The sequence below is a fragment of the Monodelphis domestica genome, chromosome 2 (assembly GCF_027887165.1).
Source record: "Monodelphis domestica isolate mMonDom1 chromosome 2, mMonDom1.pri, whole genome shotgun sequence".
In the NCBI taxonomy this organism is placed as follows: Eukaryota; Metazoa; Chordata; class Mammalia; order Didelphimorphia; family Didelphidae; genus Monodelphis; species Monodelphis domestica.
In genome coordinates this window covers 374,000,043-374,021,448 of record NC_077228.1, presented here as the reverse complement: position 1 = coordinate 374,021,448, position 21,406 = coordinate 374,000,043, and the positions used below count along the sequence as shown (strand labels likewise).

At 37.5% G+C, this 21,406-nt stretch overlaps 2 protein-coding genes across 10 annotated transcripts in view; one reads left to right on the top strand and one right to left on the bottom strand.

Moving 5' to 3' along the window:
- Positions 1-9,642, top strand: part of SESN1 (sestrin 1) — a 112,540-nt gene extending 102,898 nt beyond the window's left edge. For all 3 annotated transcript variants that reach the window (XM_056818647.1, XM_056818648.1, XM_056818649.1), the window contains exons 6-10: positions 1,327-1,474; positions 3,417-3,529; positions 6,523-6,713; positions 7,717-7,861; positions 8,474-9,642. In XM_056818647.1, coding sequence (XP_056674625.1) covers positions 1,327-1,474; positions 3,417-3,529; positions 6,523-6,713; positions 7,717-7,861; positions 8,474-8,560 — 684 coding nt within the window. In that variant the 3' untranslated portion in view covers positions 8,561-9,642. The remainder of the gene's footprint in view (positions 1-1,326; positions 1,475-3,416; positions 3,530-6,522; positions 6,714-7,716; positions 7,862-8,473) is intronic.
- The window catches only part of ARMC2 (armadillo repeat containing 2), a 184,694-nt gene continuing 172,917 nt past the window's right edge, over positions 9,630-21,406 (bottom strand). For 3 of the 7 annotated variants that reach the window (XM_056818642.1, XM_056818641.1, XM_056818645.1), the window contains exons 18-19: positions 13,401-13,572; positions 10,050-10,537 (exon numbers count right to left, since the gene is read on the bottom strand). In XM_056818642.1, coding sequence (XP_056674620.1) covers positions 13,415-13,572 — 158 coding nt within the window. In that variant the 3' untranslated portion in view covers positions 10,050-10,537; positions 13,401-13,414. Of the gene's footprint in view, positions 13,573-21,406 lie in introns of all 7 variants that reach the window. The other 4 variants (XM_056818644.1, XM_056818640.1, XM_056818643.1 and 1 more) reach the window with 3 other exon arrangements.

The window sequence follows — 21,406 nt, the reverse complement described above, 5'->3', positions numbered from 1 at the left end:
AATGTTACTTATTTTAGCTATACTTAACTGTGGCTTCTCTTGTCTTAGTAAAAGTTAAGTAGGAAAACAACATGGGTATCTAGTAGCCCCAGCAAATTAGAGATGTATATAACCCCGAGCCAACATGAATTCCTGACTAATCACAACTCTATGAAGTGAAATCCATATCTGAGAAATATCATTTATGATGATAGAATCAGTAACAGTTCTTTGAGCCTCATCAGTGAGGTACTTTCCTTGATAATATTACCAGGGTAAATATTTAACAGTATTTGGGCTCCAACTATTGGGATTATATTAAAGTGTCATCCATAAAGCATTTTTGCAGTCACTTTTCAGTCTTAAGGACCTACTCAGGCAGAGTCAATTGGGTACGTCTAACCTTGACTTCCAGTTAGTTTTAAGATTCCCTCCTTCAGCAATTTCCTAAGATCGACATTCCAAATATCTGACCCAGCCAGCTACTCAGTGGGGACCAAGCAGGTGGCGAATGTGAGATTCCTCCTCCGGTGCTCAGTTGGCATGGGGCCACCAGCCTAATCTCATAAGTTAACCCCCCCTGCAGTGGAGTTGACAGGATTGGTTCAAGGCTGTGGCAGGCATGGATGTCTGCCACTGCTTTAGTCCCCCTTGCTGGGCTGAAGTGTGGAAAATGGATAGCAAGCACTAGCCTTGCCAAAACACATCTCTGAAATAGCAGCATTGTGTTTGATATACAGAATTTTGCATCGCAGCCAAATTTCATTGAACTACAAAATCTATCTTATAGCAAAAGATGTTATAATAGTCTTCACACTGGGAATTAAGGACCTGATCTTAGGTGGTTGGAGGGGATAATTATGAGAGACGTGGAGCTAGAAACAGTGGTCTTGGCACTGATTTGGATATGGAAGGTGAGAGGGAAGAGTCAAAGAAAACTTTTATATTTCAGGTTGGGAAATTGATAATGCTATCAGTAGAAGTTGATAAGGACAGGTTTGGGGATAAGATTCTGTTTGGGATGTATTTATGTAGGGAGAAAGGCAGAAAAAAAATATGGGTTTGGAGTATGGAGAGGTGTTGGAAGTAGTTGTTTAGCATTGATAATTGAAAACATGGGAGTGAAGAGAGATTACCTTTAAGAAGGAGAGAGTTTAAATTGTCATTCATTCACTCATTTTTGTAAACAAAATATATTGGCAGATCTAGAAATTAATTTATTCATTTTACTTCAATTACAGAACCACAAATAATATGACACTTTGTTTTAAAAAAAAGAATTGGAGTGCCAATTCAAACTTTAATTTTTATGTAGCATGTAGAATACTAATTATATATTCTTTTCAGATAACTGATTCCTTTTGTGAGGTCGAAGCCCTCATGGAGAAAATGAAACAGTTACAGGAATGTCGTGATGAAGAAGAAGCAAGCCAGGAAGAGATGGCATCACGTTTTGAGATTGAAAAAAGAGAGAGCATGTTTGTTTTTTCATCAGGTAAATATAATTTTTAGATAGACTGTTTTACACCTTTAAAAACAGCTTCATTTGGAGAAGTACTTTATAAAGTAGCTAGACAAATGTTGAGAAACATACTATTTTTGATATCCCTTATTGCAAGTAAATGTAATGTTTGAAAATGAGCTCTAATGTAATTTATGAAATGGACTGCTAATTCAGTTTGTGTTGAGATTTAGCCTTTCAAGCAAACAAGCAAACACCTGTTGTGCCCTAGGATACAAAGGGGAAGGGAAAAGGCTTTTTCTCTAGGAGCTTACAAATTACTAGGAGAAGGAAGAATACAATGTTTAAAAAGTTAAAAATATAAACAAGATAATTGAAATGTTGGGGGAAAACACAACCAGGAAGAGAAACTGGCACCTGAGCTAGCCTTGAAAGACGCAAAGGAATCTAAGAGGCAGGAGTTAGGAAGAGGCACAGGGACAGAGGCGGGAATCTGGCTGCTGAGTTCAGGAAGTGGCTAATAGGTTTGTTTGGCCTTAATGATGAGGACATGGGGGTGCAGGAAGTATTAATGTGATGTGTCTAAACATGTATCTGAATAATACATAGTTAAACATTTCAGATTACCTCAGTATTCAGAAAATGGGTTCCTTTGTTGCCTCAGCCTACCATTTTGGGTTTGGCTTTGCAACATATGTATTTTTAAAAAATATATATGATAGCATTTTAAGCTATAGAAGGGACTGTAAAGGTTACACTAATCATTGTTGAAACCTTTATTCTTGTCCCCTCTCCCAAAACCTACCAGCTGAATCCCATTCTATCACCAATGAGCTATATATATAAACTTGGACAAGTAACCTAACCCCTCTGAATCTGTTTCCTCATCTGTAAAACAGGTATAATTATATTTACCCCCTTCCTGCTTCACACTATTTTCAGCCTACATTTTAAATGTGAAAGCACTTAAATTTTTTTTTAATTTTAGTTTTATATTAAGTTCCAAATTTTCTTCCCTTCCCCCATACGTTGAGAATGCAAGAAATACAATACCCATTATGCATATAAAAATCAGGCAGAATGCATTTTCCCATTAGCCATGTCCTGGGGTTGGGGGTGGCAGGCAGTAGGAGGAGCAGGATAAACAAAGGGAAAAAATTTGCTTCATTTTATCCTCCTGTGTTCATTGGTTCTCTGTGCAGAGGAGGGTAGCAATGCTTCATCATGAGCCCTTTGGAGCTCTGGTAGGTCATTGTGTTGACCAGTTATTAAATCTCTGTGAAAGCACTTAGTAAAACTGCACTGCATAGATGCAAAATAGTACTGTGGTATTCATGTAACATAAGTGAAGAACTAACTGAGAACCAGATGAAGCTCTGGAAAAAGGAGAGAGTTCTAGTGGGGATAACTTTGGCCCCTTTCTGTCCCCCTTCCCTTAACTATAAAAGAAGAGGATTTCTAAGTTCCTTCTAGCTCTGGCATATTCTCTTTTGAGTAGTCCTAAAACTATAGATCTGATTAAGTCCTATTCAAAAACTTTGAGAGCATTTGTTTTCTTTAGGATAACATAAAAAATTCTTCACAGTATGGCTTTAATTACCTGTTCTTATTTTAATAGTTAATCCATGTTTTTGCCTAAGTATTGGCCACAAGCATTTCCAAACCTCTGTACTGAAGTATAAAAGTTTGTACTTCTAAAATATTTCATCATCTTAAAAATATTTTATGGGAGATCAAATAAGTCAAAAAAGGTTTAGAGAATTAATTATGTACATGAGAAGATATATCTGTGGAATTTCTACTCCTTAATAAATAAACTACTTTTCCAGGTTACCATATCAGAATTTTATGTGAGTTACCTTCATTGCACTGCATAATAAAAGAAGTCCATGTGGATAAATACAATTAACAAGGATTCTTTTTTTAAAAGCCTGAAAAAAAATAAAAGCCTGTTATGGCATTTTCATTATTGTAGATGATGAAGAAGTTGCACCAGCAAGAGATGTATCACGTCACTTCGAGGACACTAGTTATGGTTATAAAGATTTCTCTAGACATGGGCTGCACGTGCCAACATTTCGAGTTCAGGTAAAATGGAAGTTTGCATTGTATATACTATATCTAAAAAGCTGCCATATTGTAACTTGAGAAGAGTAAAAAAGTAGCTGGTTTGGGGAACTCTAAAAATGAGTAAATTGAAAGTCATTTTGTAGTTCCCAAATAACAGCGTAGAATGTTTCTAAGTCTTGTTTGGAGCTCAGAATATATTTTCCCATTCAAATCTTTTATAAAGTATGTTTATCTTTTCACAATAGCCAGTGAAAATTGACATTTAATTCATAGTATAGACAAAGTATGATGATAACAGTATTTCAGAATCTGCTTTGTTTTTTTTTTTAAACCCTTACCTTATGTCTTGGAATCAATACTGTGTATTGGTTCCAAGGCAGAAGAGCAGTAAGGGCTAGGCAATGGGGGTTAAGTGACTTGCCCAGGATCACACAGCTAGGAAGAGTCTGTGACCAGATTTGAACCCAGGACCTCCCATCTCTGAGCCTGACTCTCAATCCACTGAGCTACCCAGCTGACCTCCCCTGGTTATTCTTTATAACAATTTTTTTTTTCTGTAAAAACCTGGAGTTCCAATTTGGGATGTCAGGAATAAACCTCCTTTGTTGCAGTAGTACTAGTGATGGGAGAGGAAATTCATCAGGCTTCCCTCGTAAGCATCAAGTGATTTTCCAAGATTTTAAAGGCATCAGAGAGATCAGAAAAAAGTGAATCCTAGGAGTCTCTGGCATCAGTGGAGGAGAGGAGGAGTGGCATTCACAAATCAGGGGACTGACTAACACTAGATAAAGGCACTAATTTGAGCGTTACATATTTTTTAAATGGTTCACTGCTGAATTATGGCAAGGAAGGACATGTAAATTTCAGATGTGAGTGACCTGGATGCTTTGTAACACCGAAGTATTTCCTGAATTTAACTGAAAGCAATGCCATTCTCTTTGTAGATTTTGGATTTAACTTTTACCAATATGTGAACAAATGACTTTGCAGGTATTCTTCAGTATTAAAATAGGTGAATATAATGATGCAATTTTTGTAAAAATACTGCTTTGCTATTATCAAATTATTGACTGTAATATACATTAAAACTTGAGTTAACACTGCAAATTTGGAATTCATTATAATTAAGACTACCAGGTACATCTATCCTATCTAGGGGTGTATACACACACACACACACACACACACACACACACACACACATATGTATGTGTGTGTGTGTGTGTGTATATATATATATCTCAGCAAATGCAAGATAATTTCAAAAGAGTACTAATAACTAAGGGGATGAGGAAATTCCATCTGAAGCTGCAAACCTCAGCATAGCATTGAAAAACAAAAATGCTAAGGAAAGATGAGGAGGAAATGCATTATCCCAGATATGAGAGAGTGCTTAAGCAAGAACACAGAGATGGGTGATTGATTGGCAAGTTGGGGAAAGAACAAGTGGACCACTTTGGCCAGAACAGGATTATGGGAAGGGGAGTGATGTAAAATAATTTTGGAGAGAAAAGCTGGATCCAAAACCAAAGAATGCTTCACCACTTATTCAGCTACAGTTAACTAAATTTTGTTACTCTTTCAACAGTAATTTACAGTATAGTTTCAAATAGTGGATTTTCTTCCCTTCCTGATTTCAAATGGTGGCATTTACTGTATGTCATGCAATTAGACAAGGTTTTCTCAAGAACCAACATTTTGGTTGGTTCCGTAGAGGATGCAAAAGAAGCATTGAGGTGGTTTCCCACCCCCTTAGAGAGCAGATATTTTAGTTGATGGGAAAGAACTCACACAAGAAACTGAAGATCAGTACAAGGCGTCTTTGTGACAAAGACCCTCAAGTTTTGTTGTAGGCATCAGGCGTCCCCAGGAGATGGGGAGAATTTGGATAGCCACAGAGGGAAAACATTACAGGCTGAACAAACAAAAGAGAATGTGCCTAAAGGACGGAATTAGCATGCTTTGGGGGGTAAGGAGGTCAGGTAGAAAAATGGAACTTGTAGGGGGAATAGATTTCAATTGAGGCAAAAAGTCCCTGCTGAGAAGCTGTGAAAAACCAAAATAGTGCCACATCAAGGAAGGCTTTGGTGGGTAAGCAGAGAAATTTGGGGAGAACTAAACAGTTTTGGCAGGTTCTATCAGGCTAAATCCTTCAAGTGTAGTTCTGACAGTAGAGCGGGTAAGCTGTCTAAAAACCAATCTAGTTAAAGGAGGGGGGAAGATTGGCCAAAGAAGATAAATCCTTTGGCCTTGGCAGTCCATGACTATCTCATATCACTGCTGGATTGGGAGATTAGAGGTAGAAATGCCATTTAGCAGGTGTTTAGAGAAATCTCAATGCATTGTGATGAGAACTAAGATTTGGGTAGTGGTAGGAAAGATATAGAGGGTTGGGTGAATCTGAGAAACATTACATGAAGAATCTGATAGTAAATATAAGGGACAAAAATAGAGATAATGCAAAGGTTTCTGGCCTGGGCAGTGGCACTCTAAAAGGAAATTGGGAATGATAGCCAGTTTTAAGGCATAAAATGATCAGTCTGTAACATGTTAATTTTTAGGCTAAGGTACAGTAGAGAAGTCTAAGGGGAGGGGTCTGACAAGAAAGACCTTTGGAAATAGCAGGGTTATGCCTCACAAGTGAAGGGTCAGGGAGCAGGTGGGTGGCTCAGTGGATTGAGGGCCAGGTCCAGAGACAAGTGGTCCTGGGTTCAAATTTGGCTTCAGACATTTCCTAGCTGTGTGACCCGGGGCAAATCGTTTGACTCCCATTGCCTAGCCCTTACTGCTCTTCTGCTTTGGAATCAATACACAGTATTGATTCTAAGGTGGAAGGGGCATTGTGAGAAGTGGGATTTTAAAATCAGCAACACAAGACAAATGGATTCTACTAATAATTTTATTAATAACACTATGTTCTAATTTAATATAAAACTGGAATGGTAGACTAATGTAATGTTCTTGTCCAAATGTTCATCTTTCACATGCACTATATCTTCTATCAATTGTAGGACTATTGCTGGGAAGACCATGGTTACTCATTGGTTAATCGTCTTTATCCAGATGTGGGACAGTTGATTGATGAAAAGTTTCACATTGCATACAATCTGACATATAATACAATGGCAATGCATAAAGATGTAGATACCTCAATGCTTAGGCGTGCAATTTGGAACTATATTCATTGCATGTTTGGAATAAGGTTAGTCTCTAAATTTTCTTCATTTTTAAAAAGTAATTTGCTACCACTGGGATCATCCTTCCCTCTCAGTTGCCTTAACTATCTCCTTTCACAGTTTCTGTTTTTAGCCCATATTTAAATATAGCATATACATTCTTTCTTAAGCATTACTGATCTATATACCTCTTAAAATAAAAGATTTATCTTGAATTTTATTGGAAGTCAAATGGATATCGTAATGTATTTCATAGTTAAACCATGATACTTCATAGAAGTAAAAAAGTACTTTCTACAGATTGACATCTTAGTCTTAAAAGTAAATGAGAACATATAATAATAATGGGTAGTCATTATTCATAGTGAAAACAAATTATGCCAGTGCTAAATTATACCTTTGTGGTATAAAGTAAAACTTTTAACTCTACAAATTTGGAATTCTTAATAATTAGGAGCATCATAGTTGGCTTCCTCTGTGCTCCTTCGAATGCATGAGCAGTAGCCAGCTCAACTCTTAAGCTGTCAGAATAAAATTTTTGACTATGTGACATTATTCTATTAAAGTCCTACCCCAATCCATCATCAAAGAGTGAAGGAGCACAATCTAAAACAAACTCTGCCAATTCTCTTAAACTAGAAAGATTTACAGTGATATGCTAGGCAGTGGTTTCTCTGCCCTTATTGGAGAACTTCAGGCTGAGCAAGGCAGGAACCAGCTTCAACCTCTAACAGAGAAGTATCTGTACAAAGGAGCTGAGGCAAAATTTCCAAGTGGGTAAATTTTTAATTTGGTACCTTTCATTTTTGCACTTCTTAGTTTCCCATGCCATCCCTCAGCTGTAATAGAAGCCTTAAGAGAGTATAGCATGCCACGCAAGGAAACAAGTTTATTGTGCAGTTCATATAAATAAGAAATACCATCACTTTAGCCCATTGCCTGACACAAAGTAGGTACTTAATGTTAACTGGAGTAAATGACAATGTTATGAAAGCCATTCTAACACTTTTTTTTTTTAATTTAAAACAGATACGATGACTATGACTATGGGGAAATTAATCAGCTTCTGGATCGTAGCTTTAAGGTTTATATCAAAACTGTAGTCTGCACTCCTGAGAAGGCCACAAAAAGAATGTATGATAGCTTCTGGAGGCAATTCAAGCACTCTGAGAAGGTACATGTACACTTTTATCCTGATCTATTGACAAATTCACTCAGCAACTTGTCTCAGGGCTCTCTGTAATACACGTCATCCCTATCACTAACCAGAAGAAAAGGGGAGAGAGTGGATTAGGTCCAGGATGATGGCAGTGGGTTGTTGGGTGGGCTCTGGACTGCTCAGGAGAGGTGACCACAGAACTAGAGACAGAAGGGAGGTTTTACATTGCTGAGGAAGCAAGAGGAAATTGGTATGAAGTATCCCTTCTTTTTAGGGAAGTAAACAAGAACAGAGATGGGGGTGTGGGAATCATGCCACTCTTGAAATTGTCTCAGAGAAAACTGCACAAGACTGGTTTACACTGAATGCTGGAATTCTGATAAAGCAAGGTGTAGTTGCATCCAAAATTCTGTTAACCAAATCTCTAGTTTGTGAGATATAAATTGAAGTTCAAAATACCTTTTCAGAAGAACATAGTTTTTTTGATTTGTTCACTAGAACGATACTGCTATATTCTTTTTTACTAGCTAAGGCTTATCATGCTCAATTAGGACATAAACCTAGTGAAACAAATCAAAGTTTAAACATCTAAGACATTAATGTGGCATTTTTTGGTTTCATGTCCAGGTTCATGTTAATTTGCTTCTTATAGAAGCTCGGATGCAAGCTGAATTACTTTATGCTCTGAGAGCCATTACCCGCTATATGACCTGATGTCTTTCCTCAGTTCAAAAAGTTGATGGAATGATCAGAAGACGGTATCTCTGAGGGGGCAGGTATGGAGCCCCAGGACCAATGGTAGATCCAGCATTCACACCTCCATTGTGCCATGATTCCTTTAGTTTCTGCTCTTTTACTGTGGGAAAACCACTTTGGGCACCGAGTAGAGAGTGCCTGGCTCCTCCTTCAAGGTTAGAGCTGTGAAAATGGGCTGTGGTTCAGAGGCTTCTGCTTTACGATAGCATAAGAAGCTGCATAACTCCAAATCCCATTGCTTTTCTGATCAGTGAGATAACCAGGGTTGGAGCATGTAACAATGGGACTTGGAAAATGGCTAAAATTTAGTGATGCAGAAGGAATTTTAGACGTTTCTGGTGCTGCTCTTCTTGCCGGTGGCTGTCCCAGTTAAGCTATTAGAAATACAGTGAACACTGCTACTATCTGAGCCTCCATAATTTGTGTGGTTAAAAATGAAACTTGCATATGTGTTCATTTTTGCCTTTAAAATTTAAAAAGCTAAGACAAGCCTCACATCTCAACAGTGACCATTCTGAAAGTTAACAGTTAATTTCCTTCACTGTAGTTTTTGCTTTTGAAAATACTATATAGGACAAGTGTTATTTTAAACATTTAGTTACTGTATGACACCAATTCTGATGGCCTTCCTAAGAAGATTCAGGCCTTCACAGAGTGGCAGTCTTCTGGGAAAGTGCATCAATTACAAGCACTGCTGACAGCCATGTGATAGGTTTCTTTTCTTGGGTAGTTTCTGACACTGGAGAGTGGGCAGTCATCATGCCAGAGTTTTGTTTTTATCACCTCAAACGTGAGCAGGTCTAGGGGTATTACTCCTAAAACCACCGTATTGACGGTGATGCAGCTCCTTAGGTAACAAAGCTGTAAAACATGTTGTATGGTAAAATGAATTTGATTTGGGAAAAAAAAAACTGCTAGCTTTGAAATGTAAACTGGTTTGGAAAATGTACTGAGAACTTTGTATTATGGAAGCGTGAATTGCTTTTGAAGTCTGTCAGTATTATTGGTCTTTTTAAATAAAGGATAATTTTTTTTCTCCATTTTTATCTCACTTTATTTGTTCATTCTTTCAACAGAATTGTATTAAATACCCACTGTGTGCAGAGCACTTTGCTAGGAAAAGTACAAAGTGGAGTTGACATAGTCCCTGCTCTCTCTTGGAGCTTACAGTCTAATACCGGGATAAGACACAAACACAGAACATATACATATTACATATGTGCATCGAATTGCAAAAACAAAGTGCTTTCTAGGTCTGGAAGGAATATGGACTTTAAAGGGAGGACAGGATTGCAGAAGGGAAAAAGAAATGGAAGGAGAAGCAGAGCCCACCTTGAGCTGGAGCACAGAGTATATATGTGAAGAGAAGTGAGAATAGAAAACAAGACTGGGGCTATATTGATTGAGGAGCTTGATTGCCAGGCAAAGGAGTTTGAGAACTACTTGATACAGTGGGCACTGACATTTTATTTTTCACATTTCATTTCCTTAAACCCATTGTTCTGAGTCTTTCAATATGGTAAATGAGATTACTGCTTCTGTGGCACCATGAACACATCCACTAAACAGCCAGTTGCAGATGAATTTTTCCTCTCTGATAGTAGTAAAGCAGGCCTGGATTAAAAGAACTGCAGCCATTCTAGTGAAATGAGAGATGCGTGCACCTTTTTGATGATGGCAAAATTCTTTCTTTGGAAATTATTCTTGGGTTGTATGAAATGAACCTTCGGTTGCAATATATTTTTAAAAGCTAAAAAATAAAACTGTTAGGAACAAAAATAAAGCCAACATCAATCAGAGCTGTGCAACAGAGTTGAAATTCAGTTAAATCGTAGCCCTCCATCAAGAAACAACTATTTCATGTTCAGAGAGTTCCTATATAGGAGTGCAGTTTTGTCTGGGACAGATGTCCCTGCCCTCAATGGAACTTACACTCTAGATGTCAGAAAGAAAGAAATAGATTAAATTAGGAAAATACATTGATGACTCAAAATGTAAAGAAAACAAAAACAGTAAAAAACATACAGGTATATTGTCAGAGAATTAGGTTTTAAGATTTAAGTGTAGTGATCAGTCTTTTACATTTATCAGCAGAAACATCCCTTGTTTCTAAGGAAGCCTATTTTTGGCAGATCCTGCCCACTTAACCTTCTTTAAATTGGCTATGTGGCAATTGCAAGTGAAACATCTGTGGTGAGACAAATGAGTTAGTCTTTCACCAGATTTTATGATTTTATGTTCCTTGCCTTGTGCTATTCTCACCTCACCCCACGGCTACCCCCAAAAATGACTTGTGAAAAGTCCAAGCATTCAGGGGCTTTAGCTCATTCCACAAAAGAACACAAGGCTGAATAATGGAGGATCAACTGCAATCTTTGTCCACTTCCCTTTAAGCATCTTATTTGAAAAACTGACGATATCTGAATTTCACTATTTCACCATTAATCTAAAACACATATTCATTACCTGAACAGTGTGCAATATAAGATTTTAAAACAAAAAACAACTGTCCCAGGTGCTTCCTGTTACACAGTAATAGTTTTCCCCAAACTAAACACTGGATTTCTAATGTTACTGTAATCTAATAGTTACCAGACAAAACTGGGAAAGGGAAAAACAGCTTTCAACCCTAGAGAATATTCTGAACACAAAAAAGGGTTTTCTTCCAATGTAACCATGGAAAGACCATTTCTGAGGTTTTTCAGGAAAAGAGATAAGAAAATCTCTTAATTTTCCATTTGTCATAAGGCCAAAACCGGGTGACTAAATTAAACTTTTCAGTGTGAAGGGCAATGACAGTCCCTGTTTTAACTAAGCCAATTTAAATCCCAAGGGAATTGATAATTCTTCCAGTTGTGTAGACATTACCAAAAGATGACTGAAAATAAATCAAACTGGTAAACAAATGCTTTCCTGAATCATCATGGTTCTGGTCAAAAGTTTGTCTGTAAATGGCATATGGGAAAAGAATCAAAGGAGGGCAAAAATGGACTCTCTACTCTCAGAGTACTTACTCTGTGTTTCAAGCCTGACAACAACAACACTCGTGGGTTTAATGGTTTTTCCCTTGAGATATATGATCCTCAGAAGATATTCTTAGCAGTAAAATATTGATTATGTAAGAACAGCCAGATCTTATCACTGGAGGAAAAAAGGTCTGAAAAATATATGCTGTTTTAATAGTTCTCCTTTGTTACAGGAGACTTCCTCATGTGAAAACATTGGCCTTTGGAATGTTTGAGAAGGGACAAACTGGTTGAATTATCCTAGTTGAGTACAGTAATGCTCAAAATCTGATGAATAGGTTGTACTGAACAGCAAATCAATAGCTAGCTAAAGGGATCCTAGAAATAATCTAGTCTAACCTACCTCCACCATATACACATACATCCTTTAAAAAAAAAATAGATGAAGAAATTTACGACCTAGAGGGTAATGTGACTTGCTCAAAGTCACCTGACTAATAATTGGTAGAGCCATGCACTGACTAAATATTCTTTCATTAATAAGTCAACCATAATTAAGGCCAGTATACTTCCCCTCTCCTTCACACTCCAAAAAAGCCCATTCAGTCCTGAGACCCTTCCCTATCTAGAGGAACCTTGGAGCTGGGTTTCCTTCTAATAGGCCTCATGTTCCAGTTTAGTCTGGGACAGGATGTCTCTGTACAAACTTGAGTCTGCTCATTAGGCCACTGCTCTGGTAATTTGTTAGCAAGAGATAGAATCGTGGATAAAATAACTTAAAAAAAGAAGGCTAATATCAAACTTAATTTTCAAAGTAACTTGATTAAGCAATTTTTCCTATTTCTGAGACATTTGTTGGCCAGAATTGTTGACTAGTTAGTATGAAGACAGAGAAAACCATTAGCCTTGGTTCTTCTGTTTTTAGCATTTAGTAAAAGAGCAAACTGTCCCACACAAAGCAGCATGTTAGTAAACAAAGTAACCAAAAGGAAAAGAGCTGGCTTTGTTCACTCAGCCCCATTATGGATAGTGAGGTGGACAGAGCAATAGCAAAACCAAAGTTTTTTGTAATGAACTTTGTTTTAATCCTAACATGAAATTCCATTAAAAAAAAAAGCCACCCTATCAGAAAATGGATTCATACCAGATAAAGTGTGCATAAGCCAAGTTGTTCATTTAAAGTGTATTTCTGGGACAGCCTGGTGGCTGCATTTCCTAGCTAGGCTAGACTACCTCGGCAAGTCACTTGACCCCAACTGCCTAGTCCTTACTGCTCTTCTGCCTTGGTGTGGAAAGATTCTTGGAATGGTTCCAGCTTTCGCTGTTACTAAGCCACCATTTTGTCTCTGCCCTCCTGCTCTTCTACCTTGGAACCAATACTTGTTATTGATTCTAAGATGTAAGGTAAGGGTTTTTAAAAAAGGATTATTTTCATTTTATTACTATATGCATTTTAAAGGGCCTAGTCTACAATGCACATCTTATTTACTAATGAACAAATTAAATTGTCAAGAATTTAGATTCCAGAATGTGTACTGTAGAAGAATTTTGAAAGACTAGAACTATTAAATTTTTAACAGAAGAGAGAATAATTTCATTAGAAAAATAATGAAAGTATGTTATCTTAAATTTAGAGTAGAAAGTATATGAGAGCTTCCATTCATTTTTCATAATCAATTATAGTGGGAGCTGCTCATTGCACTTGTCTACTCTAAGGACCTGATGATAAATGAATTATTCAGTATTTATTAATAATGAAAAAGTGTTTGAATTTATTACTTTTTGTGAATAAGGCCTGACTTGAATTCATCTTTATATTGTTAATCACCTACCAGCTTTTACCATATTAAAAAGAAGGAATAGGTAGAGGTTCAAGGAAGGTGTGATGGCTCTGAATACGTTTAAGAAGTTGTTGTGCCACAGGTTTGAATTCTGTCTCCCAATAAAGTTTGTGATAATCTCTTAAGTCTCTGTCAAAACTATAATCCAGGGCTAGTTCTTCATCTGCAAACAGAAAAAAAACAAAACAAAACAAAAACAAGGTAATGGCAGGGCAAGTTCTTGTTAAATGATGACTTATTTGGGAGTCTAAAACAATCCTACGTTGTTACTGGCTGTGGTTTTATGTTTGGGGTTAAAAGGGAAGAACTCTTTCTTCCTCCAACCTGCTTATGAGTTTTACCCGTTCATTACCCATCCAACAAGCTCCAGCTTGCAGAAGTTGGGAGAGTCAGAGGGCATCAAATCACTGAGTAAGAGCTGCTATTTCTGTAGGCTAAGGTTTATAAAGACCTTTAAGTACACAATCTCATTCAATCCTCCCAATGGCTCAACTAGTTGATCCCTTACTCTCATTACATCATTACCCTGGGGCACCATATGCATTTTTATCATGAACATCTTAGATGAAGGGAGAGACTCAAATACTCAATACAACCAATGAATGTGGGCAGGCCTCTCCTGACTACCATTCTAGGATGCATTCATTCTACAATATTGCGGTTCAGTTGTTTCAGTCGTGTCCCACTCCTGGTGACCCCATTTAGAGGTTCTTTTTGGGGGGGGGCACAAAAATAATGGAGTGGTTTGCCATTTCCTTTTCCAGCTCATTTCAATCTGAGGCCCGATTCGAACTTGGGAGGATGAGTCTTCCTGACTCCAGATCCGATGCCATCTCCACTGTGCTACCCAGCTGCCACATATCACACTAGAGTATTGCACTGCTGCTTAAATTTCCTCAGTGGAGAGTATTGTACCTTTACTGACAGAGAATCAATATGTCAGGAGAAACAGCTCCAGTTTGACCGACTTCTCTAAAATCAAACCTTTCCTGAGTTGTACCTAGGTAAGGTTTCAACCCAAGACAGAACGTTTCTACTGTACACCAAGTGAATTTGTGGGGTGACTGATCTGTGCATCCCCTTGGGTATTGCTTACTTAATCTAGGAACGAAGAATGACTAAAGCTTAAAACATCCAAGATGTAATGAAGAGATACAAATAAGGTACCTGGCAACTTCTTTCTGCCTACTTTCCAGATTGTTTAAAGGAAGGCTCTGTTTGTAATCTCTACATTTTTGAAGACTTCAGAAAAATTATTTTTGGAAGTTTGCTTAAATTTTCATTTCCTGAGGGATTGACTTGAACTTGACATAATAAAATTACTTCACTAAAGTAGGGTAGATAACTCAATGAATAGAGTCCTGGGCCAGGAGTCAGGAAGCCCTGAGTTCAAATCTGACCTCAGACAACTTACTAGCTGGGTGACCCTGGGCAAGCTTTTTGTCTTAATCCATTAGAAAAGGAAATCGCAAATCATTCCAGTATCTGCCAAGAAAACTCCATGGTCAGTATGGCCCATGGGATCAGGAAGTCAACTGCATCGAGTGAACACCAATGAGTAGGAATTCAGTCTGAATGAAAGGTTCCCCCTGCTTTTCCCCCTCCCTTCTGATCATCTTACCTCTCCTCTTTTGGGAATCTTCCTCTGGCCAACACTAAAATCTTTCTCCTTTGTAAACCTATTGCACCAGTTCCCTACTGCTCAAGACATTAAATGTTCTCTAATTGTCATATATATATATATATATATATATATATATATATATATATATATATATATATATATATATATATATATATATATATATATATATATAATTAGTTCTGTTTCTTCTTTCCTGGAGGTTATAAGTGGTTTTTCCACACCACATTGATTTTTTTTAAGTGTATGTATGAATGGGTTTAAAATCAGAATGCATATTCTCATAGAAATAACATTAAGTAGTGCTTAGAATTTGTTTGCCGCCAGCTCATTTAACACAATTTACTTCAACTAAAATAACGTACTAATAATTATTACTATAGAAACTACAAATGTAAAATACTGTACATGTGAAACAATGTGACATTTCTATGGGGAAAAGCATTCAGATTCCAAATTGGGATGTCAGAAACACATGCCTCTGCCTCCAACTTTAAAACTTTAAATTCCAGGTTGGGTTGGGACTTGGGGTGGGGTAGAAACAAAACTACAAAGAAAGGAAGGCAGAGGTTGGGTTGGTTGCTTTGGGAAATGAGGGTAAGGAACTAGAAGATCAGAATCTCCTGCCAGTGTAAATCCTTGGGGATACTTTAGCCTGAACTGAAGAATCATCTACCTTAGATTTCATAAGACAAAGCAATTTCAAATATTCCTAAGGACTTTGCAGAGTTGGATTTTCATTTAAACAAAGGCCACAAGAAAAGTCATTTGGTTTTCTTGCCTTGAAAGGCTCATTCATTATAAGAAAAAGTAACTAGACCACTAGTGAGATAATTACAATTTTAAATATTGACATCCAGTGGATAGACAGACGACTGGATTTTTGTTATTATTCAGTACTGTGTGACTCATCATGACCCCATGAGACCATACTGTCCACAGAGCCTTCTTGGTAAAGATATTGTAGTGGTTTGCCATTTCCTTCTCCATTGATAAACCAGAAGTTTGTGACTTCTGAGATGGCTTACTGGCTCCCTTTTAGAAAGATTCTAATAATATTTTGATTATTAGATGATGTATGTAGCCAATATTAAATGGCATTATACAAAATCTCTGAAAATTATTATAGATGAAACATTCGCTTCAGAATCAGCTCTCTTGTGTCCAATCATATCTCCTATGGGTTAGAATCAAAGGCAAAGTAAACATCACATTTAAAGAAAGGTTAAAGACCAGAAGACAGTGATGAGATTATAGAAGGTCTAATTTAACATGCTTAAATAAGCTGTCCCCTCTGAAAATGGGAAAGGAGAAAGTATAAAGTCATTTACTCTACCACTCTACCAAAGATAAAATTAACCAAACATCATAGTTACAATAAAGTGAAAACAGCCTAAAAACCATCACAGAAAACAGATGGGTAGGCAGGCAGACACATATCTTATCTCCTTGTCAATTGGAAACCAGACATGACAAAAAAAAAGGGGGGGGGTCACACCAATCTGGAATAGAGATTATGTAAAATATCATGGAAGCGGATTAAAGGTTATAAGCAGTCTAGTATCAACTCATAAAATGGGGAAAAGGCAGTTGAAGAGAAAAGGAAATTGTAGAGAATCTCGTAAGCCTTTACAGATAAAATTGGGACAAAAAATGTGAAATTAAACAGGATTGCCAAATTTTTCATATATTTCTCCTCTTTCTTCACCATTCTACATTTCAAAATCATTGAAACATCCGTTCCTTATTCTGTCCTTTGCTAATCTCTGAAAAGAGCCAACCCTTTTCCTTGTCAAGGTTAATCCCTCTAATTGTGCCCCTGATCCCCCTATCCTCTCCTATCTCCTCTGGACGGTATTCAATCATTAATCTCTCCCATCTATCATTAATATCTCTGCTTCTACTGACTCTTTTATTATTGCCAACAAAAACATGGCAAATTTTTCTTATCTTCAATAAAATCATTCCTTTATGCTATCCTAAATTTCTTCTTTTCAGGGCCAAATCCTAGGAAAAACCTATATTCACTGTTTCTATATCCTTACACCCCATTCACTTCTTCTAGGGTTAAATTTTTTTTTTCTTTGTATTTTGAACTGAAACACCAAATATAATGGAGCATTCAATGTGGTATAGGAGAATGCTGAATATGAAACTGCAATTATTTTTTTTGTAGTTTGCTTTCCTTTTTAAGCAAATAATTAGTTTATAATTTTAAAGTTGTCCTGCTTATCTATGATTCCTGGTTCTTTCTGGCCTTCCTTCTAACCCTAACCCTCTAACCCTAGCCCTAAATTCATGTCCATTTCTAACTCTAATCCTAAATTCTTTTTTGTTTTTGTTGTTGTTTTTCTTATAAGAGTAGGGAGAAGATCCTCTCCCTATTTTCCTACTGGCCTCTCCTCCTTTCCCTCCAACTGAAAATTAAAAAGAAAAAACCCTTTACAACAAATATGCATAGCCAAGTAAAATAATTTCCTTTATTAGCAATGTTAAAAAATATATGCCTCACTCTTCATCTTGGGTTTATCTACTTCTTAAGAGATAAATCTGCTCCATTATCAGGCCTTTGGAATCATGGTTGCTCATTGTAACAATACAAGTTATTAGGTCTAAGTTATTTGTCTTTACGATGTTACTTTTATAAATTATTCTCAAGGTTCTGCCCACTTTATTCTTCCTCAAGTCACATAATTCTTCCTAGACTTCTCTAAAACCATCCCCTTCTCATCATTTGTTAGGGTGTAATATTCCATTACACTCAAGTACCATAGTTTATTCAACTTTTACTCAACTGATAAGTATCCTGTCTTCATTTCTGATTCTTTCCCTCACAAAATGAGCTGCTATTAATATTTTTGTAATCATGTATCCCTTTTTCCCTTTCTTCAATCTTCTTGGGACAAGGGCCTAGTAGTAGTAGTTCTGTATCTGGGTCAGAGTATGGCAATTTGGGGATGAATGGCCCTATCAACCATGCATCAGTGTACTGGCTTTCTGGAAGCCTCTCCAACATGTCTTTTTTTTTTTTTGGTCAACTTTGCCAATTTTGTAAGTATGAGGTGCAATCTTAGAGTTGTTTTAATTGACATTTCTGTTAGTGATTTGAAGCATTTAAAAAATAAGTTTGTTGATAGCTTGTGTTTTTCTTCCTTTGGAAATTACCTGATAGCTTGGTGGCTCAGTGGATAGAGAGCCAGGCCTAGAGATGGGAAGAAGTAGATTCAAATCTGCCCTCAGACACTTCCTAGCTGTGTGACCCTGGGCAAGTCAAAGTCAGTTAACCCCATTGCCTAATCTATACTGTGCCTCTGAACAGATTCTTAATATTAATTCTAAGACAAAAGGATTATAAAAGGAAAGAAAGAAAATGGCCTCTTCATATCCTTTGACCAGTTTTCAATTGGGGGATTACTTTTGTTCTTATAAATTGGAACCTTATATATCTTGGGAATGAGACTTTTATCAGAGTTGTTTCAACAATTTTCATCCAGGTAATGGCTTCCTTTCTAATTTTAAGTGCATTGCTTTTGTTTATAGATAATCAAAAATTGTCCATTCTGTCTTCTACAGTCCTCTAAATTCTCTCTATTTCTTGTTAGATTATGAACTCTTCCCTTACAAATAGTAATTTCTTGCTTATTCCTTCCTAATTTGCTTGTGATATGACTTTATCTCTAACTCACGATTCATTTTGCACTTATCTTGGTACATAGTATGAGGCTACAATCTAGACCTAATTTCTTCCAAATTGCTTCCCAGTTTTCCTGTAGAAAGAGTTTCAGTTTATGAGATACCGCTACTAGATTCTGTCCTTCGGCATCTTGGAGTACTTGATCTATTCAATTATATAACCTCTCTTTGTCCTACTTACTTCTCAAACACTTGCAAGACAGCTTTCAACTGGAATTTCTCTCTACAAAGTTGACAGTACTCTCTTAAATGCTAACGGCAGTTGTCTTTTCATAATCCTCAGACTTTTTGACCATTCTGAAGTATTTGACTTAGCCACTCCCTTCTCCTGAATTCTTTTTTCTCCATGGCTTTTTGTGACATTTCTCTTCTAAGTTCTCCTCCTGGAGGAGTGTTCCTTCTCAGTTGTCTTTGATGATTCATAATCCAGGCCAAACTGCTACAGGTTCCTGGACTTCTGTCCTGAGCCTGCTTCTCTCCTCTCTGTGTATTCTTTCCCATGGCAATTTCACCAATTCTCAAGAAGATAGCATCAAGAATGATATGTAGAGCCCTTGTTTCTCCCTTGAACTCCAGTCTAACATCACCAGCTGCTCATTAGATTTTTCCAAATAACAAAATACTCTGTCATATGCAATAAGCATATCATGGGGGCAGCTAGGTGGTACAGTAGATAAGTGCCAGGCCCAGAGTTAGGAATATTCATCTTCCTGAGTTCCAATCTGGCCTCAGAAACTACTAGCTGAATGACCCTGGGCAAGTCACTTAACTCCCTCAAATTCCTCAACTGTAAAATGAGCTAGAGAAGCAAATACCAAACCACTCCAGTATCTTTCCCAAGAAAACTACAAATGGGTTCATGAAAAATCAAATACAACTAATGCAATTGAGGAATGATCCAGAGGCTTTGAGGGACAGAGCCTGGAGGACATGCCGAGGTTTGCATCCACAACAGGGGATGGTGACGGAGGTTTGGAATCTTGAGGGAAGAGGAGATTCCAGGAGAACAGTTGATCTATCTCTCTGGCTTGAGAAAGCCAAGGGTGACAGACTGATCAGAGATTTCTCTCCTGAGCCATACAAATCCCTCATTGATCCTAACCACCACCACCATCCCCATGACACCAAGAATTGTGGGAAAACCTGAGAAGAAGAGCATCAGAAGGTCTCACACAGCTCCTGTGACACCCTGAGACTAGACAGTGGCTCTGCTGTGCTAAAACCAGGGGTCACAAAACCCTGAGCCTCTTAGAGACCAGGATGACAAGCCTGGGTCTCTCAACTTTGGAGGGAGGGAGAAAGTTATTTTTAGACAGACAAGGACTTTCGCTCTTTCCTATAAATTCCAACCTGCAGACATCTTGTTAGAATAAAGTGTCAGTTATCTTAAATTGACTTCTTTGTCATATTGAAAGAGGAGAGAGCTGATTTCTCTCTCCCCAAGGGAAAAGGTTCACCCATTAATCAGTTATTAGAGGGGAGTAAAGGCAAGGTTAGTGGAGAGACATATTTGAAGAAGACTGAAGGGGGGAATCCATCCCACCATCCTTCTACTTTCTGGGATCATCTACTCTTTCTCCATTATACCCTAACCAGCCCACTAATACACTAAACAACAACTGGCTGACAGAAAGCAGATCATATTCGACATGTCCAAGCTGGGGCTCATTATTTCTTCTTCCCCCAATCCACTTCTCTCCGCAATGTCCCCATTATCAAAAGTACCATCACCTTCAAAATCACAAAAGTCACAAGAGTCAATTACTCAATTACTCTCTCCATCGTTCCACCAAATCTTGACAATTCTACTTCAACATTTCTTGCATCTATCCCCTTCTCTCTACTCATATGGTCACCGACCAAGTAAGGCTCTCATCACCTCTCACTTGGCCTTCTGAGAAATAGCCTACTTATTGGCGTCCACATTTCCAGTATTTCAAGAATCATAAGATAGTCCAATCCATAAAAGCGTGATGATTAAAAATTATGAGAGAGTCTGGCTTCTGGATAAGAAAATCAATTTGTTGATCAGGTTAGCAATAACCAATACATTTAATGTTCCATAATCCTCTCATTAAACAAAGACCAAGAAGTCCCCTGACACAGATACATAAACAGACAATTGTGGGATCTCATCATTCAATCTCTTCCTTGGACATCCCAAGACATTTCTATCTGGTGATAGCCAGTGAGGAAGTAATCTGTCAATACCCTCAACTCCTCCCCATATCCTGGGTGATGGTGATTAGTCATATAGTTTTGGTCCTTTGTCCCTAACATCTAGGGGGATAAATTGAGTTCTGCCCAGTCATAATGTTTCATAATATTTCCTAATGTAGATTCAATGACTTAGTTCTGCTTCTGACAGATTTTCCCACCTTAAGCTTATTTTCTAAGCAAGAGGGACCTAACAATCTCTCTCTTCCACCTGCCAAGGTGGGACATTCCTTGAAGTTCCTACGAACAAAGGAATGAGAGACAAGTCTGAGCCTCAAGACTCGGGAATAGGAATAATTCAAATATTAAAAATAAACTCTCAAACAAATGTAATCCTCACTATAAGATACCTGATAAATGGTCTCCAAGCCTCTTCTTGAAGACTTCCAATGAGAGGAAATGCAAGACAGCTCAAATCTACTTCAGGCCAGCTCTGATTGTTATG